This window comes from Aricia agestis, chromosome 1, assembly GCF_905147365.1.
Source record: "Aricia agestis chromosome 1, ilAriAges1.1, whole genome shotgun sequence".
NCBI lineage: Eukaryota > Metazoa > Arthropoda > Insecta > Lepidoptera > Lycaenidae > Aricia > Aricia agestis.
The window spans coordinates 28,034,687-28,062,649 of NC_056406.1; the positions used below are offsets into that span (position 1 = coordinate 28,034,687).

The following is a 27,963-nucleotide window of genomic DNA, read 5'->3' on the forward strand; positions in this document are numbered from 1 at the left end:
CCGTATTTTGCGGCGGGAGTCGGGACACGACGATATCAAAACACCTATCAGTTGAGCTAGCTCATGAATAGTACACCGCGGCAAATTCGAGAATTTTCGAACCAACTGTGCTATATTCTTTCGTTTATCGATAGGTAACGATAAAGTCAAATCCTGTGTATGAAATATGAAACCTAAATATTTACAGTTCTGTTGTGGATTTAACACACTCTTATCCCCCTTAATAATAAAACCTAAACATTTTAGTAATGATAATGTCTCATTTATGGTGTTAACGCACTCAGCATAATTATCACCTATACATAAAATATCGTCCAAGAACCCCACTAGTCTATGACCACGGTGTCTTAAGTAAGATAGTACCTCCTTTATAATTTTTGTAAAGACTCTTGGCGCATCTGATAGTCCGTACGGCATGGCTCTAAATTCATTAGTAATTTTCTGCCCTAAAAGCGATTCAAACTCGAAACGTAGGTACTTACGGTCTACTGAATTAATGGGAACCAATAAGTAGGCCTCCTTCAAATCTATGGTAGCTAGAAATCCATTCTTAGGTATCAGCTTTAAAGCCGTACGATAATCTTCCATCTTAAAGTGTAATTTTGAAATAAACTTATTAAGTGGTTTTAAATTTAAAATAAAACGTTTTCCGCCGCTTTTTTTCGGGGCAAGGAAAATCTTTGAAATAAACTGACCTTCACTGGGGGTACATGGAGATATAGCCTTAAGATCTAACAACTTATTTACAGCTAAAAACATTTCTTGTTTATCTGTGAGTGATCAATTATTTTTAGGCACAATACTCTGCTGGACATTTTTACAGAACGGGATTGAATATCCCGTTTTTATCCATTCAAGTATGGTAGAATTATTTGTGATATTGAGCCAACAATTATAAAAATAGCATAAACGGCCTGCATGTACCTGTATTACTGCTGCTGTGTTGCACGGGGCTTGTTCGCCTGAATCCTCTTCGAGTTCGAAGAAGGATGAATGTACCGGCGTGGCGCTGGCGCTGACGGTGCCGGCCGACGGTTCCCTCCCCGCCCCCCCCCCTGTTCGACGGGTAACGAGGAGGGGCTCACCAGTTTCCCTGGTGAAAAGCCCGATGGGTACCCGCCTGTTGGGATGTACCCGCTGTCGGTTTTTGTGGGGCCACTCTCTTGATTTGAAGGCCCTGCTTCTCGATGGCCTTTGCGGCCTTTATCCTTTCCGAGAGTTTTTCTCCGAACAAAGTCTTATCTCTTTCGGCGTCACTTATTACATTGAGACACGTCTTATCGAGGCTGGGTGTTATGAGCTTAATGCGACTCTGGGTAAATTGGTAGTGGAGGTCGGTCAACAAACGGCATCCGTTGCTGAGTTGTCTCAGAGCCTCGATCTTGTTTTCCCCTAGGAGGAGGAGGTCCATGGCTCGGTTGGTAGCTGTGATGCCCGCGCCGAGCTGTTGTTGTTGCACGTACAAAGTACTCTTGTCTCTGTTCCGCACCATATCGGGAATGGCGGCCGATATTTCTGCATTTATCTTTGCCGCCTGCAATAATCGACAGTTATCGGGAATAATGTACTGCTTTAATAGAATTTCTTTGGGTTCCTTAGATAAACCCCTTTTTAAAATTGGCAGCCATAATTTTGGTTGACTATCTAAAATTTTTGGGCCATAATCCGGCGAATCTGACGAGGTTTCGCCTAACGCCAGTAGTAGCTTCGGATCTAGATCCGGGTCTGTCGGTACCGGATGGTCGACGTCGTCTACCTTGTGGGTCTGAGTCTGGGACAGCTTCGGGTCCATTCGTGACCAAATCGGCGTGAATATTGTTCACACCTGTGTGTATTTCTTCTGTTGTCTGGTCTTGATGACCTAAAACAGCAATTGAATAGTTTAATTGTTTGTAATAATCGATAATCTTGTCGATAAATGTTACTAAGAAATAAAAAAATTCGAGGGTAGTCACTTTCAAGTTACGTATTAAATTATTCTAAGTTTCGTTAATACACTCGCGGTGTATCCCGACACTAGTATAAAATTGATATAAACATTGTAGTTATAACTCGCAGTTAATCAAGACAAACTGGACAAAATATAGTTCCTATAATAGAGACTACTTCTTCTTCTTCTTTAATGGCAGTTTCGTGGATTGCCAATGTCAGAGTGTATTGACAGATAGACTTTGCTCTATTGTAGGTCTGGTGAAGCAACAAGGGTATGGTTAATTATATTAATACATATTTACAAGTTGATTCACCTAAAACAAAAACAAGTGTTAGTAAAGACATCACAATTTAATATTGTTAACATGTATATATGTACAATAGAGACTATTTATATAACAAAGAGCGCGCGAGATGCGCGGTAGTTGGTAAAAAGCTATCAAACATCGTCGTTGACTCGCAGCTTATAGAATGTATTTATTGGCTCGCGGTCAATCCGTACAAGCCAGTGTAATATAATAATTAATTATAATTAAATAAATAGTTCTATTTGTAGAACAAAAATCGCGCGAGATGCGCGGTAGTTGGTAAATTATTATCAAACATCGTCGAAGACTCGCAGTCTACTCCGATGTAAATAAAATGTATATTTTATTGACTCGCGGTCAATCCATACAATGCCGGTCAATTTAGTAATTAATTATAATTAAATAAATAATTGTAGTTATTAACTCGCAGTTAATCCCCACAAACCGGCCAACAATATAATTCTATTTATAGAACGAAAATCGCGCGAGATGCGCGGTAGTTAATAAATTATTATCAAACATCGTCGGAGACTCGCAGTCAACTCCGATGCGTATAAAATGTATTTATTGACTCACGGTCAATCCATACATGCCGGTTAATTAAAGATGCTTACAATCTTGGGTCTCCTGTTCCTTGTCAGATGAAAACACTCTCTTCCGTTGTTTGTTCTTTGACTGCAATCGTCTAATTTTCTCTTGGTAATGATCGATTTTTTCTTGAGCACTGTGTTTCGGCATGGTTAATAGGTAGACGTGTTCGCGTTGCCTCGCGCAAAAAAGGAATGAGCAGCGTTGGCGACCGAGTGGCCGTGCCGGCTGGTAAGTATTTGTTTTTTTTTATCAAGTACCCACATATTGTTTCATGCTCTAAAGACTGCGACGTTGCCTAGCGGCTGAAGGGACTACTACCTGGTTATATTATATTGAAGAATGCAGCGAAGAAATATAATATACTACTCCTAGCACAGAATATATATTAGTAATACCAACTCCTAGGGGGATTAGCGGTTACATTTTGTGTGAACAAAGTTTAGGGGACATCAAATAAAGTGATATTTTGGAGTATATTTTATTCAAGTAACACGTGGTTAACGTTTTATAATAGTCAGTAGAGGGCCTAGAGGCTTGTTTTCTGTGTTAGCGGTCAGCGGGGCCGGCCGGCCTCCGTCTGTCAAAGTGACGAGGGCCCGCCCCGCTCGGCTGCGGTGTTTGAGCGCTTAAACTTTTCCACTATCTTTGCGGCGAGACCCCTCGAACCCCCGGACACCTTGGAGCCGCGATCGAGGTGGACCTCCCTCCGCGGGTACCGGGCGCAAGGGTCCGCGTAGTCGTGACGGTGAATTTCGCAGGTGGTGTCGTCGACGGTCCAGGCGGGCGGCACGTCGGCGTCGGTGGCGGCGGCCAGGCAATAGCGGGCAAAGTCCGGCGGCGGCGGAGGCTCGTGCGCGGCTGCCTCGCGCTCGTAATGGTCGCGCCGCGCGCGCTCCGCCGCCGCCAGTCGCGCCGTCGCCGCGTCCAGCTGCATCCCGCAGCGGCCCGCGTCAATGGTTAGTCGGTGCGACCTTCTGCCGTCCTAATTTGAAAGTAATGTACGTGTTACCGTTAATTTGCGTAAACCAGTTGGAGATGGTTAGAGTGCAGATTAACAAGGTATACAGTATACAGTACTGCAGATTATCTGGGTGAGTTAAAGTTAGAATAGAAGATAATCAGCAGAATATCTAGGTAATCTGCAGACTAACGACCATGCATACGGTAAATTGCATAAAACAGGCTCTTGTTTAACCTTCAAGCGGTCGCGCGAAGTCGAATCGACTCCCCTCAATACAATATTTTCGTTGATATTATCGACATTTCTTTTTATTTCTAACAAGACGTTCCGCGCAGTTTCGCCCCCGTAAATTAGACATTTCACAAAAAATTAGTCCACAAAAAAAGCCTATGATCCTTCACGAGGTCTACTTCTTATCTGATCCAAATAACAGAAAAAAATATGCTCTAGTTCGTGAGATAAGCCCTTTCAAATAATTTCTCCCCATTTTTTCCACATTTTCCTTTATTTCTTCGCTCCTATTAGTCTTAGCGTGATAAAATATAGCCTATAACAAACAAACAAACAAGCAAACAAGCAAGCAAGCAAACAAACAAACACGCAGACAGACAGACGGACGAACGGACGGACGGACGGACGGACGGACGGACGGACGGACGGACGGACGGACGGACGGACGGACGGACGGACGGACGGACGGACGGACGGACGGACGGACGGACGGACGGACGGACGGACGGACAGACAGACAGACAGACAGACAGACAGACAGACAGACAGACAGACAGACAGACAGACAGACAGACAGACAGACAGGTGAGGGGTGTTGTTTTGATCGCGGTAGCGAACGGTCGCGCACCGCTCAGCAACACACGTAGCAAATATTTATAAAATTAATTAATATTTCGCGAGTCCCGCGGCTCACAGCCGCTCTACCGACACCATGGCGCTCGTATCCAACGAGCTACTGGCGTTCGTACAACACCACCATGGACGAAGATGGCATCGTGCAGCTGTGCAGGTCCACCTACACCAACGAGGAGATCTGCAAGGGCAGGCTCGTGCTGTACGAAGCGCTCGGCAAGACAGCGCAGATGACGTCCCGGAGGAGAGACGGAAGCAAACGAAGCTTGCAAGACATCATCTCCCTGCTCAAGCAGACTAATCCTGCGGAATTGCCGGTGTTTGTGGCCAAGCAGCTCCATAAACTGCTGGCGGTATCGACGGACCACGTCAACATCTCCAGCCTGCTCCAGAAGTTCAACATCATGAGGGCAGAGCTGGACGAGATGCGAGGTAGATTGGATGCCTCGGAATCCACCATCAGTGAGTTACGTAGTGAATTATTACAATTAAAAAGTAATAATTCATTATGTAGGTCACCCGAGCATCCGATCGACTCGATAAATATGCGTCGCGGAGCTCAGCGTGACTCGCCGTTTTGCACGTCAGCGAAATCGAGTGGGTCAGCAACAGCCGCCGCCGTCAGCTCGCCGTCCGCGTCACCGCGTGACGTCGACACGAAATTGAGGCCATCGACTCAATCGAAAAATTATGCAAGTGTCGCTGCTTGCCCCGCACCACCCCCGCGGGCAAAGGCGAGGGGTGCAAAGGAGGGCCGCAAGGCTGAAAATCTTCGACTCGACAGGGACGAGAACAGGAGGTGCGACGAGGAGGGCTTCGTTCTGGTGGAGAGGAGGAAGAAGAGGAAGCCCACCCTCTGCGACCACCGCGGCACCGCACCTTATGTGCCCGAGCTGCACCTGCGGAGCGAGGTGCCCGCGACGCCGCTCTACGTGTCGCGCCTGCACTGGTCCATGACGGTCGAAGACGTCGTAAACTACATCCGCGAGGAGACCACCTACACCTTGAGGGTGGAGCGTCTGCACTTTCGCCACAAAGTGAATTTCAGTTCCTTTGTGGTGAGAGTGCTGACTCAAGTTTTATCCATCTTCGAGGTGGAGGAGTTCTGCCTCGCCGGTGTAGTTTACCGGAGGTTCCGGGGGAGGCTCCCGAAGGAAGCGCGAATCACGCCGAAAGAGACTTTACGTGATAAATTTATTGTAGTGTGATTGTGTGTGTGAATGAGTAAATAATAATATATAATAGGATAAAATTGTTCGGCGTGCCTTTTTTTTTATGAAATAAAGGGGCAAACGAGGAAACGGGTCACCTGTTGGAAAGCAACTTCCGTCGCCCATGGACACTCGCAACATCAGAAGAGCTGCAGGTGCGTTGCCGGCCTTTTAAAAGGGAATAGGGTAATAGGGGAGGGTAGGGAAGGAAATAGGGGAAGGTAGGGAAGGGAAAAGGGTAGGGTAGGGGATTGGGCCTCCGGTAAACTCACTCACTCGGCGAAACACAGCGCAAGCGCTGTTTCACGCCGGTTTTCTGTGAGAACGTGGTATTTCTCCGGTCGAGCCGGCCCATTCGTGCCGAAGCATGGCTCTCCCACGTATATATCTGTTGTCTGATTACCATAACACAAGTTTTTACTTAGCATGGGATTAGACGACGTGATGTACGCTACCTAGCTTTTATACTATTGTATATTATTGTATGCTTAATAAAGAATTTGAATTTGAAATTTGCTTCTTTCTTTCAAAGGTTGCCTGGAAGAAATTGCTACTTGTAGTAATAAGGCCGCCTTTGTGTGCTCTCGCCATTTTGTCTTTTTATTTTATGTATGTTGTTATTGTAACTGTGATTGTACACATTAAAGTATTCATTCATTCATTCATTTCTCTTTGAATCTGTATCATTCTCTCAGTAGCTTTTCTTACTTTATCTATATCTACAAAATAAATAGCTACACTTACTCTCCGCACAACCTTTGCAGCAAGGACCTCAATTGTTTTGGTCTCGGCGCCGGCGTCGAAAAGACTCCGCGCGCCTCTCTTATAATTTTATATGAAGTTTTCATATAATTGAGGCAAATTCTATGTTTATGTATAAAACTAAGTCGTCATTGACCGATAACACCGAGTGTTATTCCTAGATGAAGAAAAATTGGAACTAGGATAAGAAAATTCCGATCACTTTTTCTGCCGTTGTTCACACAAGGTATTATTGTATAATTAAGTTTTTACTAAAAATGCATTTATTTTCTGGGTTAACTGTTTACTTTAAAAAAAAGTAATAATTAAATTTATGAAATAATAAATAATGTTTCGAATGAAAAGTGTTTTGTTTTCCAAATTCACCCACGACGCGACGTCTTTTAGGTTACGCGCGACCACTGCCGTTACAAAATAGCGCGCGCCCGCTTGAAGGTTAAATAAAACGTGTTATTTAGTGGTAGAGAATTATTTAATATTTAATATTATTAGAACATTTACAAAGGAATTATTAAAGACTTAAATGACAAATGTTGCTCCACTGATAAAATATAACAGATCAAATCAACTAGAAAAAAAGAACAATAATGATAGTCTAAGGTTGACAAGCTTAAGGGTCAATTCAGACAGCAAGGCGACGCGTAGATGTATTTCAAAATTTGTACTGAATTGACAGACTTCAATCGCGTGAGACGTCATGCAATTCTGTCTATTCAATACAAATTTAGAAATTCATCTACGCGTCGCGTTGCGGTCTGAATTGAACTTAAGTCAATGTTTTATAGTACCTACATAAGCGAAGGAAAAGTGTATATGTCCGTCTGTAACGTCTATATTCTATACGACTAAAGCGCTTAAATGATTTTGTTAGATTCGCGGGTGATGGGAATTTTCGGTGTCCTGGTAATGTTATAAGTAATAATACACTCCGGGATCTAGTCAGTTTCTTCTATTATTAGGTTCAGACATTCTTACCAGTTTTTTCGTTGCTTTTTCGCAGTCGAACGTGCGGGGCGGCGCGGGCGGCGGACAGGGCGGCGGGTGTCCGGTCGGCGGGGGTGGCGTGCAGGCGACGCGGTCGGGCGGCGGCTGGGCGCGGGCTGCCGGCGCGCCGCACGGGGACGGCCGGCACACTGGACCGTCGCGTCCGCCACCGGCGTGCGTGGAGCGCAGGCTCGCTGACACCTACCGACCGATAACTAGTCCATTGTCTGTGTGTCACCAGCGGCAGGAGTCGCTATGATAGATGGGCGGGCTTACCGACGGTCGAAATGCACGGGCGGTGCGGGCGACGAGCAGCAGCGCCATGTCCGCGGCCGGGGCTAGCGACCCTACTGCGATCGCGTTCTAGGTGGCCACCGAGACCTTATTCCAGTTGGCTGCGGGCAATCTCGAGTGTTTCGATAAATCCTTAAATAAGTCCCTCCGCTAGCTGTCGCGGATGCTCGCTGCGTGCGCAAGCCGGTGGCGCGGGCGTCAGCGGTACATATTATACAGGATGCAACAAAACAAAATGATCATACGCAAGGGTATGTATAATGTTTATTCTCTTAAGAGCTCACCTGACTCTAAAAATCAAACATCGTCCTTCTCTCTTCACACTAACGCCCGTCTTTCATATGCCACGTGAAAATGGACGGCGCGGAATCATCGCCGAGATAGTTTTACTTGAATAAAAGACGAACTATAATGATTATGAAAAAAGTGTTTTGAGCAAATTTAGGTTTTATCAATACCTTTTTAGATATTAAAAAATATTAAAGAAAAGATAGCAAACTTCGAAGATCCAAGCAAAAATGTGTCTAAAACAAGGTTTTTTGTAAAAAAGAAACTATCGAGCATTTTTTGAGTAATCGTGTTTTCGTCTTGAGCATTTAATCTTCATGAACTGAAGTTACGAGTACTTGTGTCAAAAAATCAGTTTTCTAGACCTTACAGATTTTGAGATCTAGGTTAAAGTATGTAGTCAAGTTAGGGTCATATGGGCTCTTAAAGAGAGTTCACTGTTTAAGTAGCAGCGCTGACAGCTACTGTCAACTTCTATGTTTCTATAGAGACGGCCCAACGTCTCTTGTGCGGTTGCACCGTACAAAGTCAAAATTACAAACGCATCGTGATCAATTTATGCATTTTAAATAATAGAATCCCACCAAAAACATGAATTGTAAAAAAATAGCCAAGCCTATCTTGCATAGATATATCTTTCTATGTTAAAAAGTTTACAGATCACATTCAAGCCAAGCCTTCGACTTATTTTGCAATTTTAAATCAGTGAATAAATAATTTTCTTTATTTTATAATAATTATAGCGACTTAGCAATGAGCACAACACAGTAAACTTATAGGGAACTTCGTTCCAATAAGGAATACCTACGCAACCTAAAGTATTATCACTTTGTTTCGTTACACCCTGTATATTTAGAGGATATTATATAATTTACCCGCATAGTAAAATGGCTTTACGGTAGTCGGATCTGCCACAACTGAAACAAATTAATTTAAAAAAATAAGTTTATTATAGACTAGCTGTTGCCCGCGACTTCGTCCGCGTGGACTTCAGTTTATAGCGCGCGGTGTCAATAAAATTAGTGTCAAAAGCTTTTTAAAACCCTGGTACCCCTTAAATCAAAATACCCAAAACAGCCGTGTAGTGTGCACATAATATGTTTTTTTCTTTTTAAATTAAACTTTTTTATACCTAAAGCTTATTTAGCGTTACACAACTTAGCTGCATAATGCATTACACAACTTTAGCTTTGCCCAATACCCATAAACTATTTCGTATTTATTATTGGTAGAAGGTTGTTTCTGATATCTATATTGGTACGTGAGTTAATTATTAACATGTATAACAATCGGAATATTGACCCAACATGGTACCACCTCTTATAGAAATACGCATGAGCAAGCAATAGCGCGATCTAGGGGACTCTTGGCGCCATCTGTTTTGAGTTTTTGGAACTAAGTTAATTTAACCAAATTGACGCATTTTCACCCCCTTACAACCCCTTTTTCCAGTTAAAAAGTAGCCTATGTCCTTTCTCAGGCCTTAGACTATCTGTGTACAAAATTTCATTACAATCGATTCAGTAGTTTTGGCGCTGTTGTTTTTGAATTTGATATCTAAGTTGGTAGGTGAGTTATTAGTTAATAACGTGTATAACAATCGAAAGAATCGAAAAACCTAGTTCAATATGGTACCACGTCTTATAGAAATACGCATGAGTAAGCAATAGCGCGATCTAGGGGACACTTGGCGCCATCTGTTTTGAGTTTTTGGAACTAAGGTAATTTAACCAAATTTACGCATTTTCACCACCTTACAACCCCTTTTTCCAGTTAAAAAGTAGCCTATGTCCTTTCTCAGGATTTAGACTATCTGTGTACAAAATTTCATTACAATCGGTTCAGTAGTTTTGGCGCTGTTGTTTTTGAATTTGATATCTAAGTTGGTAGGTAAGTTATTAGTTAATAACGTGTATAACAATCGAAAGAATCGAAAAACCTAGTTCAATATGGTACCACCTCTTATAGAAATATGCAAGAGTAAGCAATAGCGCGATCTAGGGGACTCTTGGTGCCATCTGTTTTGAGTTTTTGGAACTAAGTTAATTTGACCAAATTTACGCATTTTCACCCCCTTACAACCCCTTTTTCCAGTTAAAAAGTAGCCTATGTCCTTTCTCAGGCTTTAGACTATCTGTGTACAAAATTTCATTACAATCGGTTGAGTAGATTTGGCGCTGTTGTTTTTGAATTTGATATCTAAGTTGGTAGGTGAGTTATTAGTTAATAACGTGTATAACAATCGAAAGAATCGAAAAACCTAGTTCAATATGGTACCACGTCTTATAGAAATACGCATGAGTAAGCAATAGCGCGATCTAGGGGACTCTTGGCGCCATCTGTTTTGAGTTTTTGGAACTAAGTTAATTTGACCAAATTTACGCATTTTCACCCCCTTACAACCCCTTTTCCAGTTAAAAAGTAGCCTATGTCCTTTCTCAGGCTTTAGACTATCTGTGTACAAAATTTCATTACTATCGGTTCAGTAGTTTTTGCGTGAAAGCGAGACAGACAGACAGACAGAGATAATATTAGTATAGATTATAAATAAAACAAGTGCGTGTCGGTCCACGCGTATTATAGGGTTCCGTAGTAACTAGTACCGCTAGTTTTTATTTTTTATTTTTGTATGATCAATGAATGTACATTTATAACGTGTTTTACACTACTAACAACATCATCTCAGTTACTTTCAAAGGAATTTGAACAAAAAGTTCCTTTATACTTCGCCGAATACATTTTTTTAGTTGATCGACTGTTACTCAATAACTTATGAAGTCGTCTTAGCCGTGATAGTTTTCCTTTTAAATTAAGCATATTTCCTACTCCCGTGAATTTTTTCACATTTCCAGAAGCAATCGTTTAGCTGCTAGAAGGGGGAGACACTGGACTCTAACGATTTTTCCACTTTAAAACTTAATATTTCACAAACGGATCCAAATCGAAAAATGATTTATGAATACTCATAAATCATAATATTTTTACAAAACCTATCCAACGACACCCCACACGATGGGGTGGACGCGAAAAAAAAATTAATCCCCATATATACTCGTGCCAAATAACAGCTTTGTAGGTCCTATAGTCTCTGAGCAAAACTGCAGACAGACAGACAGACAGACAGACAGACAGACAGACAGACATACGGACATACGGACATACGGACATACGGACATACGGACATACGGACATACGGACATACGGACATACGGACATACGGACATACGGACGGACAGACGGACGGACAGACGGACGGACAGACGGACGGACAGACGGATGGACAGACAGACGGACGGACGGACGGACGGACAGACGGACGGACAGACGGACGGACGGACGGACGGACGGACGGACGGACAGACGGACGGACGGACGGACGGACGGACGGACGGACGGACGGACGGACGGACGGACGGACGGACGGACGGACGGACGGACGGACGGACGGACGGACGGACGGACGGACGAACGGACGGACAGACGGACGGACGGACGGACGGACGGACGGACGGACGGACGGACAGACGGACGGACAGACGGACGGACAGACGGACGGACGGACAGACGGACAGACAGACATACATACAGACATACAGACAGACAGACAGACGGACAGACGGACAGACGGACAGACGGACAGACGGACAGACGGACAGACGGACAGACGGACAGACGGACAGACGGACAGACGGACAGACGGACAGACATACAGACAGACATACATACAGACATACAGACAGACATAATTGCAGACAGACAGACAGACGGACGGACAGACCGAAACTATAAGGGTTCCTTGTTGACTACGGAACCCTAAAAACGTCTTTTTAAGAATGTCATGTCGCTTTGTCGAAGTGCTAATTTGGCTATCGCTTGACCAAGTCGTATACTAATTATTATAATTATTAGTTCTTACATTTTCATAATATTATTATTATGAAGTTTTAAATAGCTGTGATGATGATATTATAACCTCTAACGCGTCGGTCGTAAGCAGCGCAAGCGTCGGCGGCACTCGGTGTGAGTGCGGGCGCGGCAGCAGCAGCGTCGCCAGCACCGGCGCGGCCGCTGACAGCGCCGCGCCCGCCGCGCCGGCCCGCACCACCCACGTCCACGCACAACCACTGCCGCCACCCATCGGCCTGAATAATAAGTTTGAAGCTGTAGTACGTATGATTGGTGGTGTACAATATACATTGTACATGACGTATATTCCTTTATAAGTGTCAAATGAGACGTCAAACAGGAAACATCGTATCCTTACGGTCCGTGTTAAATAAATTCTAAAGTGATTCTACCAAGTGTTTTAAAATATAAACTTTTGGAGTATTTACCTCACATCACATTACATTATTTGTGTATATTGTTTGACAAACTAAGTGCAGTTTTCAAGGCAAAAATCGTGATTGTCTGAAGCAAAACACTTTTATTGTGGTATGCGGAGGGTACATAAATATTCAACTCAATATCAATTATTATCATTCAAGAGACTTGTAGCGCCATCTAGTAGCGCAATTTAGGTCGATGAACTAAAAATTGAAGATCTCTAGCAGCGCCATCTATCTTTGGTACAGCGAAGTATTCAAGAATTCTTTTATCCTTTTCTTTAACCTTTTCAGTAATCTCAGGCGTGAAGATGTTCTTTTGCAAGCGTTGTGAGGCTCAGTGCTTCGAAGGTCCCAAGTATGCATTATGTCTTGGTCAGTTTGACTTTGCTTGCTCCGGTATAACGGATGGCGCAAATTGGGTGAACGGAAGAACACCTGGAAATGCATGAGCTGCAAGTCACAAGCGCCCTCTAGCCCACGGCCTACAACACCATTTTTGGACAGGCCCTCAACACCCCACCCACACCCACGGACATTGACACTATCATGTCAGAACTTTGGTCGCTCTCCAACAAGATGATTAACCTGCCCACTTTAATCGAGGATGTCAAGGCTATAAAGTTGGAACTCGTGGAACTTAAATCTATCCGGAGTGAGTCTAAGTCTTAAATTAAGTGTAGAATTCCTGGACCACACCGTAGAGTGCTTCAAAAAAGTCCAAGAAGACGTGTCGGCCCTACAAGAACGATGCTCAAAACTTGAAGATTTGTATCGGGATGGCGAGCAGAGAGCAAGATTGAATAATTTGGAAATCAAAGGTGTTCCCCTTTCTAAAACGGAGAATCTTTTTAGCATTATAACCAAGATTGGTGATACTATAGGATGCACCATACCTAGGGAACAGATCAATTTTATCGCAAGAGTTCCTACACGTCACAATGATAAGCATAAAAATATAATTTGTTCTATCAACTTCAACTTCAAATTCAACAAGTACATTAAGGATAATTTTGTGGCGGCTGCTCGTAAACTCAAATCATCGCTGACGGCTAGACAGTTGGAATTCCAGACAGATAATGTTATATTTGTTAACGATCATCTCACCCTTGATAACAAACTACTTCTAAATAAGACCAAGAAACTGTCAAAAGAAAAGGGTTTTTTGTACACTTGGGTGACTGGTTGCAAGATACTCGTACGAAAAAAATCTACTTCGCTGATTCATCATATCAGAACAGAAAGAGACCTTGCAAAATTTATAAAGTGATATCCTTACTGCCCTGCTGCTCTGGTGTAACACTGCCATGCTGCTCTGTTTTACCCGATTTATCTACTCACGTCTGTTTCAATAGGTTTTTAAGTTTGAACTGTGTTTTTGTAGTTTATTTTTCAAAACTAGTGCTTTTTTCCGCTTGCTTTTTGCTTCTAAATTATGCTTACGTAGAATTTGTATTTTGCAGCTTAACTTTTGTTAATGGTTGCTTCTCGCTCTTTTCTGGTGCATCTACCTATATTTATTTTTGTGTTGTTGCTATTTTGTACTATTATGCAATCTCTTCTTGTTTCCTACTTGTACTGTGCAGCAATACTCGTTTAATTAAATTTTATTTCAGCCCGGGACCACTGATGTGTATGTGCTCTATAACGCGATTATCATATCAAAATAATTATATACTAAACAAAATTTTATCATTTACCCAAATTTATCTGGATGGCTATAATTTGGATCTTATTTATAAAACAGATTATTTCTTAATTCACAATGCTTCCCATTAGCGTTTACTATCAAAACGTAAGAGGTTTACGCACGAAGACTACTGAGCTCTAACGCAACATATTGTTACGTGCTAGGGTTCGAAGGAATTGGAGAGAAGGACCTGCTGACTCTCTTGAAGACTTTATTCACTAAGTCTAGGTCACACAAGCACACACTAGGTCACAACACTTAGCACTAAGTCCAAACACTAATCACTAGGTCCAATCACTGAGCACTATCACTGTCCTAGGTCGTAGCCAAGTCGCAGGTTTCACTGGTTCACTCACTTGTTGTCACTCCGAAATCGCCTTGATGATAGCTCGAAACGAACTGAATGCCGGGCCGTCTATCTGCGGCTTTTATATGGCGAGACGAATTCCAGAAAGTTCCCGATTCACGTAAACAAGTAAACAAGTAGAACTTTCTAGGAGGCTCGAGCATGTACCACAATAAACATAAACAACTAAACACGTAAACAAAAATAAACCGGTAAACACGTAATAAATGTTGGACTTTTCTAGAAGGTTCGAGTATGTACTTGCGCACCTCATGCCATCTAGTATTGAGTAGGGGATTTATGTTGTCGGTGTTCCCTCGATAAGTTTCGCTGGTTTGACGCTAGATGGCACTACATGTCCGTATACCGTGTATCGTAACAATATTATGTGCTAGTACCTATGACGTGATCTGTCTTACAGAAACATGGCTTGTCGCAGACATTGGTGATTGCGAGTTATTTGATGATAGATATACGGTCTGGAGATGTGATAGGGATTACGCTGCTACAAACCAGACTTTAGGAGGAGGTGTGCTCATCGCCGTGTGGCGAGACCTAGTAAGCAACAAGCGTAACGAATGGTGTTCGATCGCTGAGGATCTGTGGATTACTTTGTCCATACGCTACAAGCGATCATCCACAGCTTCAAAGATACATATTTGCGTAGTCTCAATTTGTAAGCAGAACCTAGGTTACTCTCAATCAGCCCAGCTTACGAACTTTTCCAATAGGGTTTACGATATTGTTGTTAGCAATATGTCTGATACTTTTTTGGTTGTTGGTGATTTTAACTTGCCGAATATCTTTTGGCAACCTAACGAAAGCGATCACTTTTTTTTTTTAATGAAATAAAGGGGCAAACGAGCAAACGGGTCACCTGATGGAAAGCAACTTCCGTCGCCCATGGACACTCACAGCATCAGAAGAGCTGCAGGTACGTTGCCGGCCTTTTAAGAGAGAATAGGGTAATAGGGGAGTTTAGGGAAGGGAAGGGAATAGGGGAGGGTAGGGAAGGGAATAGTGTAGGGGATTGGGCCTCCGTTAAACTCACTCATTCGGCGAAACACAGCGCAAGCGCTGTTTCACGCCGGTTTTCTGTGAGAACGTGGTATTTCTTCGGTCGAGCCGACCCATTCGTGCCGAAGCATGGCTCTCCCACGTATAAAAGTTTATTGACTTCCGACTCTTTGATATCGATCGATGATATGTCTGCAATACAATAAGGGTTCAATGTTGACCTTAATGACTCTTCAGAGAGGGTATCACCGTCGTGAGCAGTACTGTTGGAGTGGAAGTTCGAATCGAAATAGTCACAGAACATGTTACAAATGTCGATACCAATAAATCTGCTGGTCCGGACAAAATCTTTTAAAAAATCTTTTAAACCATTGTTTATTCGCAAATGTGCTGACAGTCTCACTGTACCGATCTCCATTCTCTATAAAAGATCTCTAGCCGAGGGCGTGATGCTCACTATATGGAAGTCAGCATTTATAACTCCGATACATAAGAAAGGGCCAAAAGATAATGTCCAAAACTATAGACCGATTTCCAAACTCTGCGTATTCGCTAAATTATTAGAGAAAATAGTACATGGTCAATTACACACATTATTAAGGCAAAGTATGAGTGCTGACCAACATGGCTTCCTCGCAGGGCGATCTACTAGGACCAACTTGATTATCTGTAGTAATTTCCTAAATAAGTGTATGTCAGAACGAACGCAGGTGGATGTTATATATACTGATTACGCTAAATGTTTTGATCGTCTCGATCACGTTATCTTGTTGCGTAAATTACTAGACATTTGCATAAGAGGCGATCTATTTAGGTGGTTTCAATCGTATATTCGCAACAGATGTCAAACAGTGGTTCTGAACGGCTTTTCATCAAGAACTTCATTCGTCTCGTCAGGTATTCCACAGGAATCTTTGTTGGGCCCTCTCTTATTCAACATATTCATTAATGATATATCCACACAATTTTCTAATTCTAAGATCTTACTATTTGCCGATGTGAAGATCTTGAAATAAATCAAAGGCATTGAGGATGCTGTGTTGCTTCAGAGTGAAATTAACAACTTTTTTAATTACTGCAAATCCAATCGCTTAGATCTCAATGTTTCTAAATGCTTTATTTGCTCCTTTAGTCGTAAACCCAATCCTTTAACGTAGGATAACAAATTAGCTAACTCAACTTTAACACGAGTTCACGCTATAAAGGACTTGGGTGTAACATTCGACTCCAAGCTTTTGTTTAACACGCACATAAACAACATCATCGAAATCACTCGGCTTCATTTCTAGAATAGCATCTGATTTTAATAATATAAAAACTTTAAAAATACTATATTGTAGCTTCGTCCGCGCTCACCTAGAATAATGTTCTCAAATTTGGAACCCCAATTATCATACGTACATCGAAAGAATAGAAAAAATCCAGAAAAAATTCTTAAGACTTGTCCAATTTAAATCCAGAACTTATGTATCGAACTACTTATCGCGTTGTAAAAAATTTCATATTCTTCCACTATTTGAGCGCAGAAAAATTGTCGACATAGTTTTCCTATTTAAACTTCTCAACGGCATCATAGATTGTCCCGAACTCGTTGAAAAATTTAGTATCAGTGTCCCATCAGCATCACTTAGACGTCATCAACTTCTGTACGTTCCCCCAGTATCAACAAACTATCGTTGAAACTCCTATGTTATTAGATCTAGTAGAGCGTACAATGAGGTGACTCGGAGCACAGAACTAGACTTATTCTGTACCAGTATTGGTAGAGTAAAGAAGAACCTTAGCGACCCTTTTTTTAAATAAATTAATATCATATACAATATTGTTATGTAAGTATTCTATTCTTTGTTTGCTGTTTGTGTCTTTCTTTGTTTAACTTCTCTAGCGTATTTTATGTGTGTGAAAACTTGTAATTGGCCTTCCTGTGTTATTTTAAAACTACTTGTTATTCTAGATGTAAGTTTTCCTAAATAAATTAAAAAAAATACTCAATCACAGAAAGCGTCTGCGTCAATACTGAAAAAAACAAACGTACGATTTTAATATTCGGGACCAGTTTTGGGCCTGGAGAATGTTAATATTATGTAAACTGGAATTATAATATTATGAATCCGCCCGAACGCCCGGTTTGGCGGCTATACCACGAGATTATAAGGAAATGTAAGGTTTTTTTTTTATGAAATAAGGGGGCAAACGAGCAAACGGGTCACCTGATGGAAAGCGACTTCCGTCGCTTATGGACACTCACAGCATCAAAAGAGCTGCAGCAGGTGTGTTGCCGGCCTTTTAAGAGGGAATAGAGTAATAACTAATAGGGAAGGGCAGAGATGGGAAGGGAAGGGAATAGGGGAGGATAGGAAAGGGAATAGGGTAGGGGATTGGGCCTCCGGTAAACTCTGTACTATCGGAGAAGTTAATTCCAAGGCAGATGTACGTAGTTTGGTCACGCGTCAATCTCAGTCGACACTCACATTGCATTGAACTTCTTGTGATCTCGCGGTACAACCGAACATTCGGGCGGAATCCTAAATATATTTATTTTATTTTATTTTTATTTATTTTATTGATAAGGAAGACTTACAGTTCATTAAAGTTAAAATAATAGTAAGATAAGTTTACAATTTAGAACCAATTACAAGTCTTCGCAAATGATTTATAATTTTGAGAAGAAAATATGCTCACTTAAAACTACTTATTAATCTAGAGATTATGCGAACAATAATACATAAATTTACAACGGTGGTACTTAGGTGACATTATTCGGGAAGGATTTAAAGAAAATATTTGCTAGATGTTGTCTTATATTTTTAGCACTGGTGCAAAAGATGTCTATGTCGTTATTGTTTTTAATTGAATAATTTAGGGACGCACACGATCTGGGAAAAAAAGAGTTAGCTCAGAATCTGGTGTGAGATAGTGGGATATGATGGGAACCTTAAGATTTAATTTAGCAGGCAGTGAGGGACAGTCAATGGAACCATTGGCGATATTGGTAAGGTAGGTAATATCACGGATATTTCTTCTAAGAGCAAGTGGAAGCAGATGGAGCTGGCTGCAAAAGTTGTCATAGCTATAACTTTGGTAAGTATTTAGTTTAAATCTATATTTTAATAATCTAATTAGTTTTTTCTGCACTTTTTCAATCTGATTAATATAATTGAATTATGGAAGCAGCTAGTAATATCCTGTATGAAGATAATAAACAGTAACGGCCCAAGCAAGGATCCTTGAGAGACTCCAGAGTAAATGTGGTGCCATGTTGAGCAATAATCCATTAACAACAACTGACTGTAACCTGTTACTTATATATGAGGTAAACCATCTAAGTAAATTACCCTTTATACCGGCTCTAACTAACTTTGATAATAGTTTAAGGTGGTCTATTCTATCAAAAGCTTTGCTGTAGTCGGTGTATACAGCATCTACTTGCTCTTGATTATCCATTCGATCAGATATAAAGTCGGTAAATAGGATAAGGTTTGATATTGTTGATCTACCTTTAATGAATCCGTGCTGATACGGGCTAAGTTGTGAACTTAATGCTGAATAAAATTGATTGTAAATAATTCTTTCTAGAACCTTAGCGTCTTTTTCTGGAAGCTTGGAAATAGGCCGATAATTTTCAATCAAGTGCTTAGCACCTTTTTTATGGATTGGTGTTATAAGGGCCGATTTCCAAATCTTGGGCATGGTACCGGTTTCTAATGATGCGCGAAATAGTAAAAATACAGGATAAGATAGTGATTTTGCACAGCGAACAAAAAATATTGGTGGTAGATTATCAGGTAGATTATCAAAAATTTGTGTTTTATCGAAGAAAATATTTCCGATGTCAGCGTCAGTAGGTGTAGTGACCTGTGTGGCTGATATATTGGCATCATAATGATCAGAACCATTGGAAGTAGTGTTCAGGAAGTTAGATGAGAAATAGGAAGCAAAAAGTTCGCAAATACCGGATCCACAGTCACTAGTTTGTTGTTGGTATGACATCGAAGCTGGCATACCACTGCCACGAGACTTGTTTTTGATGAAATGCCAAAAGCTTTTTGGATTTGTTGTAAGAGAGTTCTCAATAGATTGCAGGTAGGTATTATATTCAAGTTTAGATAGGTCATTCGTCTTCTCTCGCAAACGTTCAAACTCTAATTTATCAGAAAGGTTACCGTATCTAGTGAATTTCCTATGGTATTTATATTTAAGTTTGAGTAATTTAATAAGCTCTTTGGAGAGCTTATTGGGTGGTCCCTGTTGGTCTTACTAAGTATGTAGGTATGTATTTTTTGCAGAGATCTATCGATATCAGCAACACAGAGCTCGGTCGATATCAACGTTTAATAGATGATTTTTTTAACGTTTAATATATAAAAAATACTATACGTGATGAATAGGTCGTCGTCGACAGCGGGTAGAACGCGGTACGGCAGCAAACCGGGAGCAGGGCGGGGCGCGGGGGCAGCCGGTAGCCACAGCAGCGGCCGCAGCGTCGGCAGCGATGCGCACGCCGCGCCTGCCGTGCACCACGCCCACACACACCGCTCGCTGGGGACATCATTGAGTAGGTGACTCGTTACTTGTTCACATTATGACTGTTATAATTTATAATAATTATTATAATAATGTTATTTAGGTAGGGGCTGAAACTTAAGTGGCTTATATACATAATATAATAACGTTAAAATAATTATAAATAAATAAATTATAGTAATAGTAATTACTTGGGATGCACGATGAAACCTAAAATTTGTGAGGGCAGTAGACAGAACGCCTGCGGCGGCGTGCAGAGCGCGCGTACGGCAGCCTCGTCGGGCTCCACCTCCGGCGGCGGCGTATGAGGGCGCTCGCGCCGCCGTCGCACGCGCTCCGCCAGCCCGTCCCGTACCAGCAGCTGCGCCGGCGCCAGCGACCGCGGCAGTCGCCACAGCAGCAGCGCCCGTCCGCAGCCCCGCTCCCCGCCCGTAGCTCCGCCAACCGCGATCAACCCGTGCATGCCGGTAGGAGTCGATCGATGTTTCTACGTGACGAAGATAATGTTTATTATTAGACACTAGAAAACGAGCTAGGAAATAAAAAATATAGGTACGAAATACACGTACGGAAGCGAGTGCGTGGTAGTATGTGGTATCGGGCTCGCGGCAGCCGAGCTCGACATCCGCCCCCGCCTTCGCCCCTGCCTCCGCTTCTGCCTCTGCTCCTGCCTTCGCTCCCGGTTCCGCTCCCACCTTCGATTCCGGTGGAAGCTCTACTACCGCCACGTCACTGTTGACAATAGACAAACGATGAGTTTTAGAATAACCATTATATTTATTTATTTATTTTATCTTATTCAGGTAACGAACAACAATTATAGGAGGTAGTATAAAATATATATTTTTTAGGGATGGTCGGATGCGATCAATTCATAATCCATCAATACGACCCCAAATGTGGTTAAATACCTATAGGTCGCTATAATGAAGATCGTCGTTCGTCCATTAAAAAAGTATAAACGTCAATGTTGACATTCCAACTTTTTAAATTCCGTTTTAAACATTTTACTATTAGAGAAAATTATTACTAGGCAGATGGCGGACCCAAGTAATTTGGTCACGTTTAGTCAAACCCATGAGACCGATCGCAGCTAACATTGAATCGACATAAGCCGACCAAATGACGTAGGTCTGTCAATTGCCTAGGAATTAATTTCCTCGATGGTACATATCTCATTCAATCTTACGATATAGTCGCTGCAGACTCGTTGTAGATTCTCAACAGCGGCGACATCACTCCGGCGTGCTCTGATTGAGTTTTCTGCACAAAAAAGACCTGATTGTCCTAGCCGACGGCCACACGAGAAAACGACTAGGAAACACTAAAAGCGCCGTACTTGCGTGGCGGCATTGAGCCAGACCGTGGTGCAGGCATGTCCGGGCGCCAGCAGCCGCAGCTCCAGCGTGAGGAAGACGGCGTCGTCGACCCAGCAGCCCGCCGCGCCACCCGCACCCACCGCCGTCGCGCGGCAAAGCACCGCGCCGCGCCCCGGGACTGCGGGACCGACGTTCACAAATATTTTTTAAAATATTCAAAAAGATTCCATTTAAAAAAAAAAAAAGTATCTCGAGAATTGAGATGCATTTTTAGGGTTCCGTAGTAGACAAGGAACCCTTATAATTTCGGTCTGTCCGTCCGTCTGTCTGTCTGTCTGCTCGTCTGTTTGTCTGTCCGTCTGTCTGTCCGTCTGTCTGTTCGCGGTTTTGCTCAGAGACTATAGGACCTACAAAGCTGTAAATCGGCATGAATGTACATATTTATAATGCCAACAAAACGGTATACAAAAACTTAAAAAAATATATTTATTTATGGTACATCCCCTACACATGAAGCGGGGATGATTTTTTTTTTCGCGCCCACCCCACCGTGTGGATTGTTGTGGATAGGTTTTTAAAAAATATAACGAGTTTTCTTAGATTATTTTTCGATTTAGAGATCCATTTGAGTAATATGAAGTTTTAAAGTGGAAAAATCGTTAGTGTCCAGTGTCCCCCCCTTCTTCCAGTTAAACGATTGCTTCTGGAAATGTTAAAAAATTCACGGGGGTAAGAAATATACTGAATTTAAAAGGAAAACTATCACGGCTAAGAAGACTTCATAAGTTATTGAGTAATAGTCGATCAACTAAAAAAATGTATTCGGCGAAGTATAAAGGAACTTTTCGTGCAAATTCCTTTGAAAGTAACTGAGATGTTGTTGTTAGTAGTGTAAAACACGTTACATTAATAATTGATCATACAAAAAATTTCAAAAACTAGCGGTACTACGGAACCCTACATTGCGCGTGGCCCGACACGCACTTGGCCGGTTTTTAAATTGTAGGTATACATACATATTTTTGACTGACTTGAACGTAACGCGTCATCCGTCGGATCATGTCGAATGGATCTCACGGCATCTACGCGTCACGACTCACGACTCACGTTGCACGGGGAGCTGACCCTTAATAAAATAATTCTAGTGCCCAAAAGAAACAAAGTCAATCGCTCTTTATACTGAATAGGATAATATATTTTAATATACAGGGTCCTATACCTTCGAAGTCGTACACGATAACTTCTAGTCTGTCGGCCAGGGCGAGTGTGCCGGCGACGAGCAGGCGCGGCGCGCGCGGCGCCCAGCGCGCGTCCGCCCCGCAGCTCCACTCGGCCCCCGCGCCACCCTCCCACCGCTTTTGCCACGAAGCGGGATCCGCTGGCTCGTATTCGGTCGAGGTGGAGCTCCAAACCTACATTACGAAGGTACTGTTCTAATTTCCCATTCGAACATGGAGTCACAATAATATTGCTAATTGCTATACAAGTTACACGAAAAACCCACGGTGGAAGAAAAGACCATCGCTAAATAGGTAAGCGGTAAATGGCGGTAATGGATGAACCGATTTTGCTATTTTTTTTTTTTTTTGTATTTGTTAATGAAATTATTAATTTATTTAATCTTATTTTTAGTTTACTAACTTTTAACGTGCTATAATAATAATCAACAGTTTTTATTTAAAGTTGGTAAACATAATATTATGTATACATACAACATACATAAACAATAATATTGTTACGGTACATGGTATACGGACACGTGGTGCCATCTAGCGACAAACCAGCGAAACTTACCGAGGGAGCACAGGCAACATAAATACCCTCCTCAATACTAGTTGGCATGAGGTGCGCAAGTACATACTCGAACTTTCTAGAAAGGTCCAATGTTTGTTTACGTGTTTACCGTTTATATGTTTGCATGTTTACGTGTTTTAAATTTAGGCCTTATGACTGAGTCCTTAAGGTCTAAATTAAATTCGCCAAAAAAATTCAACTTACCGCACTTATCGTAAGGACGGCAGTTTTATTGTGGTACATGCTCGAGCCTCCTAGAAAGTTCCCACGGTTGTTTACTTGTTTACGTGAATCGGGAACTTTCTGGAATTCGTCTCGCCATATAAAAAGCCGCAGGCAGGCCCGGCGAGTCAGTTCGGTTCGAGCGATCATCAAAGCGACTTCAGAGTGACAACAAGTGAGTGAACCAGTGAAACCTGCGACTTGGCTACGACCTAGGACAGTGATAGTGCTTAGTGATTGGACCTAGTGATTAGTGTTTGGACTTAGTGCTAAGTGATGTGACCTAGTGTGTGCTTGTGTGACCTAGACTTAGTGAATAAAGTCTTCAAGAGAGTCAGCAGGTCTTTCTCTCCAAATCCTTCGAACCCTAGCACGTAACAATATTATGTACTTATATTATTGTTTATGTATGTTTATTATAATTTTTATGTAATAGTTTTATTCATATTCATTATTAATATAAATCCATTTATTTTATCGTTAATCGGCTTAATCCTAAATGTCTCATTACCAGTATCACCCTAAGGTTGGTTGGTAGAGAATGACACAAGGTAATGCCTTGTGTCATTCTCTACCAACCAACCTTTGTTTTGCATAAAGTGTTAATAAATAAATAAATAATATTATACTCCTTTTCAACGTTGAAACTGCAAAATATGGTGTCTACCACCGGTTCGGAAACTAAGGGTAAATTCAGACCGCAACGCGACGATGCGAGGCGCATAAATTTGTATGGATTTGACAGATTTCAATTGCGTGAGACGTCTTGAATCTGTTCAATCCATAATTTTAGAAATGCATCTACGCGTCGCCTTGCGGTCTGAGTCAACCCTTACACCGCGATTCGATTGTAGATAATAATATTATATTCAATTGTATTGCACCGTGATGCGTCCGTCATCCCGCAACAGGGCCAACAGCGAAGCGGCGCGGTGCAGCGCGGCGGCGGCGATAGCGGCGCCGTCGGCAGCGGCGGCGAGCTGCCCGCGACGCCGCCAGCGCGCCGCTGACAGAGCGTATTGTCCGCGCCACCACCCGCCCGTCGAAACGCTGGCTTCTGCACATCAAGCAGCTTATTAAAGCACAATTTGTATGCGTCGGCGCCAAAGCGCGATTAAACGGCTAAACGGGTGCACCGCAGGATAACAAGCAATAATTATTGATTCAAACTCAAACTTTTTATTCAGAACAAATTTTTGCAAATGTTCTCTGAACGTCTACATGATGCCGACCACCGGTTCGGGAACTAACCCGGCGAGAAGAACCGGCGTAAGAAACTCGCATGGGGCCCACTTTTTTTAAACGACTTCCAAAAAGGAGGAGGTTATATATTCGTCTGTCGAGATTTTTTTTTACCAAAAAAAGTAAGAAAAAATTAAACTTAAAACTTTTAAACTTAAAATTTTTAAACTTAAAATTTTTAAACTTTAAAGTTGTAACTTAAAATTGTATAATTTTAAGTTACAACATTGTAAACCTTATTAAATAAGGTTTACAATGTTGTAACTTAAAATTATACAATGTCAACATATACATATACATAATTATTGTAAGTCATAAAATAATTTAGAAATAGCCTTGCAAGCAGCCATCCTACTCCCAAGCTGTTGTGTCATCGTTTATAAAATCATTGACCTTATAATAGGCTTTGGCACACAAACTCTCTTTGACTACTTTTTAAAATTTATGAATGGAAAGATTTTGAACGTTTTCAGGGATTTTGTTCAGCATTGAACATATGAACTAGTTTGCGTTGTCGCACACTCATCATATTCTTAAACTACTGAACTCAACCTACTCTAAATAAAGTCATGAATAGCATAATTTGTACATATATGTGTTGTGTTTAGGAGACTTGTAAATATTTGTATGCGTAAAAGTGAAGAAGTATATATTGTAAGAATTAATTACAATAAATCAGATATCAACTTCTAGTTGTGTCTCACTCATCTCCCATTTCCTCTCTGGAAGTGTTCCGACCGACTCCCAAATCCCTACCGACAACCTCTCACTGTGGCCAAGACACCTTTAGCCTAACCACAGTCACCTGAGCCTGGGTGATTGACAGTGAGAAAATCATTTCCATCCTTTTATTCCCTTCTACTATCCGCCTGCTAACTTAGGTCTCATAGTAGCAGGTTTCCTGGACTTATTAAATATATTTATGTATCACAAAAACCTATGGTTAGGGCTAGAACCTTAGGGCATTAGGGTGGTAGGTGTTAGGGATCCTAGTGCTAGGGTACAGCTCTCCCCCATAGTAACGTGAAACCTTATCCTGGGTTTTACAAATTTCATTGTAAAGGCGTATACATTGACCTTTAAAAGATTTACTAACTTTGCTAAGTCTGATCACCGGTATTTCTAGTTTATTTCTAGTTTCTTCCGTGACTGTAATTTTTGGTTGTAAATTTACTAAGATTCTTTATAACATAAAAATTATAATACACGAGCTTTTGCCCGCGGCTTCGCTCGCGTTATTTTTATTTTTATTTTTTATTTTTATTGAGAAAGCACAATACACAGTACAATCATAACAATACAAAGCTGTTGTTTACATTATTATCTAAGCTGGATTGCAACGTAATACTATGTGCATGCAACTAATCTAAATTTATTAATAGGTTAGCTCCTCTAATATAACTATAACATGATATTGTGTTGTTATATTATTATAAAATTGTTGTTACACTTCACAGTTGTTAGAAATAAACAAGTTATGGAGGATGTCTTTCAGACTTTTTGAAAATGAACTAAAGTTTTTATTAAAAATGTCCAATTCTGAGTAATCTCTAGCGAAATCATTGTATTGCCTGGCCATGCGTGTCAGTGGGTTAAAGTAGGAGATGTTGTTCTTATATACTTGTAGAGCAAAAACGTTAGTGCGTTTAGCCCTGCGAGCGCTATATTTAGTATTTAAGTGAATGTTTGAGAGCAGATCCGGTGATTCAATAATATAGTGAATAATTTTGTAAAAGTGTGCTAAATCAAAATAAGTGCGTCGGCTTTCAAGGGTCTGTATTTTGAATTCTGAAAGTCTGTCGTGATATTTTGATTTTGAGCGGCCCGGGCTATACCGGTAGCTAACGAGTTTGAGAAATTTTCTTTGAACACGCTCAATGTTATTTATATGTGTCTGGTAATTTGGCGACCATACAGGGCTCCCGTACTCTAAGATTGTTCTCACTAGGGCTGAATATAAATATAGAGCACTTCTTGGCTCCCTAAAATTCTTAGTTGTTCTTAGAACAAATCCCTGTATTTCATTTGCTTTGTTTATTATGTGGCTATAATGAGCTCGAAATGAAAGTTTTTCATCAAAGAAGATGCCTAGGTCTTTTATTGATTGCACGCGGTTGAGTGTTTGTCCATTGATAATATAGTTCCATATAACTTTGTAATGTTTTTGGGTGAAAGTTATTAAGTATTATTATATATACAAACTTTCATCCCCTATTTTAACTCCTTGGGGTTGGAATTTATCAAAATCCTTTCTTAGCGGATGCCTTTGTCATAAGTCATAACATCTACCTGCATGCAAAATTTCAGCCCGATCCGTGCAGTGGTTTGGGCTGTGCGTTGATAGATCACCATATCAGTCAGTCACCTTTGAGTTTTATACTTATATAAAATACATTATCCAAAATGTATTGAGAAGCAACAGTTAAAATACCAATTTCTTTAAACTTTTTTCTCAGAGATTCAAAAGCTGACATTATATAAATTCAACGTATAGCTCGCAGAAGCAATACGTTCTGCTGTAAACTGCCTCTGCAACACAAAAATCGTATTCATGTCGGCAGCGTTTCCCCATAAGAGGATGGCATACAACATTCTACTATGAAAATAACTGAAATAAACTAGTCTTGCTGTGTCTTCGTCAGAAATTTCCCGTATTTTTCTGACTGCGTATCTATTTTATAGTTTCTATCTATTTTAATAGCGGCGTGGTCGCTCTATCCTATACTATATCTAATATCACCAAATAATATTATTTCACTATTATTATAGAGCTGAGCTTACCATCATCGTAACATCCCGCTATTTCGTTCAAACCCGCCAGCGCCGCAAGCGTGGCGGGGCGCGCTCGCGGCTGTAGCAGGCGGCGCCACAGCTGCGCGTCGGCGGCGGCGCGACGCCACGCGCGACACACTGCACCGCAGCGCCACAGGTCGGGCGCCGCGCACTGCGCCAACACGCAATGCAGCACGACGCGCGCGCTCGCCTCGTGCTGCCCCGCGCCCTGCCACCCGCCGCCGCCGTCGCACTCCACACGGTCTGGACCCTCCTGCGTCATCGCGACATTCCCCTAGGTCCCCTAGGTCACTTCTGCCACTAACTAATAGTTGTACTTCAGCGTTGGCTTCGATAATAATATATTATACTATTAGCGCACTACACTCACAATGAGGTCGCAACTCGCGGGCCGCGCCCGGCGCGCGTCCACAAATACGACGGATAGAGTTGCAACTTGCGAGCGGCCGCACGCCGCGCCGCCGACCGTGTTTTTCTATAAATAATTATATCTCGT

The 27,963-nt window shown here is 41.8% G+C and overlaps 2 protein-coding genes and 1 pseudogene across 6 annotated transcripts; all 3 read right to left on the bottom strand.

Annotated features, from left to right (window-relative positions):
• Positions 1 to 1,043: 1,043 nt before the first annotated feature.
• Positions 1,044 to 1,792, bottom strand: LOC121740205 (annotated as a pseudogene).
• A 1,501-nt stretch (positions 1,793 to 3,293) lies between these two features.
• LOC121726458 lies at positions 3,294 to 7,976 on the bottom strand. 2 transcript variants are annotated; one of them, XM_042113846.1, is made up of 3 exons: positions 7,879 to 7,976; positions 7,605 to 7,815; positions 3,294 to 3,813 (listed from the first exon to the last, which is right to left on the bottom strand). In XM_042113846.1, exons 1-3 carry the CDS (start codon positions 7,935 to 7,937, stop codon positions 3,412 to 3,414), a joined length of 672 nt encoding a protein of 223 aa, XP_041969780.1. In that variant the 5' UTR covers positions 7,938 to 7,976; the 3' UTR covers positions 3,294 to 3,411. The 2 variants fall into 2 exon arrangements, with proteins under 2 accessions (XP_041969780.1, XP_041969788.1); XM_042113854.1 differs by having other exon boundaries at positions 7,605 to 7,814; positions 7,890 to 7,968.
• On the bottom strand, positions 7,928 to 27,963 carry LOC121726433. Of its 4 annotated transcripts, none has more exons than XM_042113818.1 (11): positions 27,456 to 27,962; positions 24,317 to 24,489; positions 22,636 to 22,828; positions 21,437 to 21,594; positions 21,287 to 21,360; positions 20,667 to 20,829; positions 20,289 to 20,584; positions 19,951 to 20,112; positions 12,169 to 12,337; positions 9,071 to 9,112; positions 7,928 to 8,008 (listed from the first exon to the last, which is right to left on the bottom strand). In XM_042113818.1, exons 1-10 carry the CDS (start codon positions 27,727 to 27,729, stop codon positions 9,089 to 9,091), a joined length of 1,686 nt encoding a protein of 561 aa, XP_041969752.1. In that variant the 5' UTR covers positions 27,730 to 27,962; the 3' UTR covers positions 7,928 to 8,008; positions 9,071 to 9,088. The 4 variants fall into 4 exon arrangements, with proteins under 4 accessions (XP_041969752.1, XP_041969760.1, XP_041969744.1 ...); XM_042113826.1 differs by having other exon boundaries at positions 8,000 to 8,077; positions 27,456 to 27,963; XM_042113810.1 differs by lacking the exon at positions 7,928 to 8,008 and adding an exon at positions 8,066 to 8,123 and having other exon boundaries at positions 27,456 to 27,963.

Excerpts from the sequence above, each read along its gene's own strand:
- LOC121726433 (XM_042113818.1), bottom strand. The coding sequence starts at position 27,729 with ATGACGCAGGAGGGTCCAGACCGTGTGGAGTGCGACGGCGGCGGCGGG. Across the intron at positions 21,595-22,635 it reads TATCGTGTACGACTTCGAAG|TCCCGGGGCGCGGCGCGGTG; the intron begins GTATAGGACCCT and ends TCGGTCCCGCAG. Across the intron at positions 20,585-20,666 it reads ACTACCACGCACTCGCTTCC|AAACATCGATCGACTCCTAC; the intron begins GTACGTGTATTT and ends TTCGTCACGTAG.
- LOC121726458 (XM_042113846.1), bottom strand. The coding sequence starts at position 7,937 with ATGGCGCTGCTGCTCGTCGCCCGCACCGCCCGTGCATTTCGACCGTCG. Across the intron at positions 7,816-7,878 it reads CGACCGTCGGTAAGCCCGCC|GGTGTCAGCGAGCCTGCGCT; the intron begins CATCTATCATAG and ends TATCGGTCGGTA. Across the intron at positions 3,814-7,604 it reads AAAAAGCAACGAAAAAACTG|GACGGCAGAAGGTCGCACCG; the intron begins GTAAGAATGTCT and ends CTTTCAAATTAG.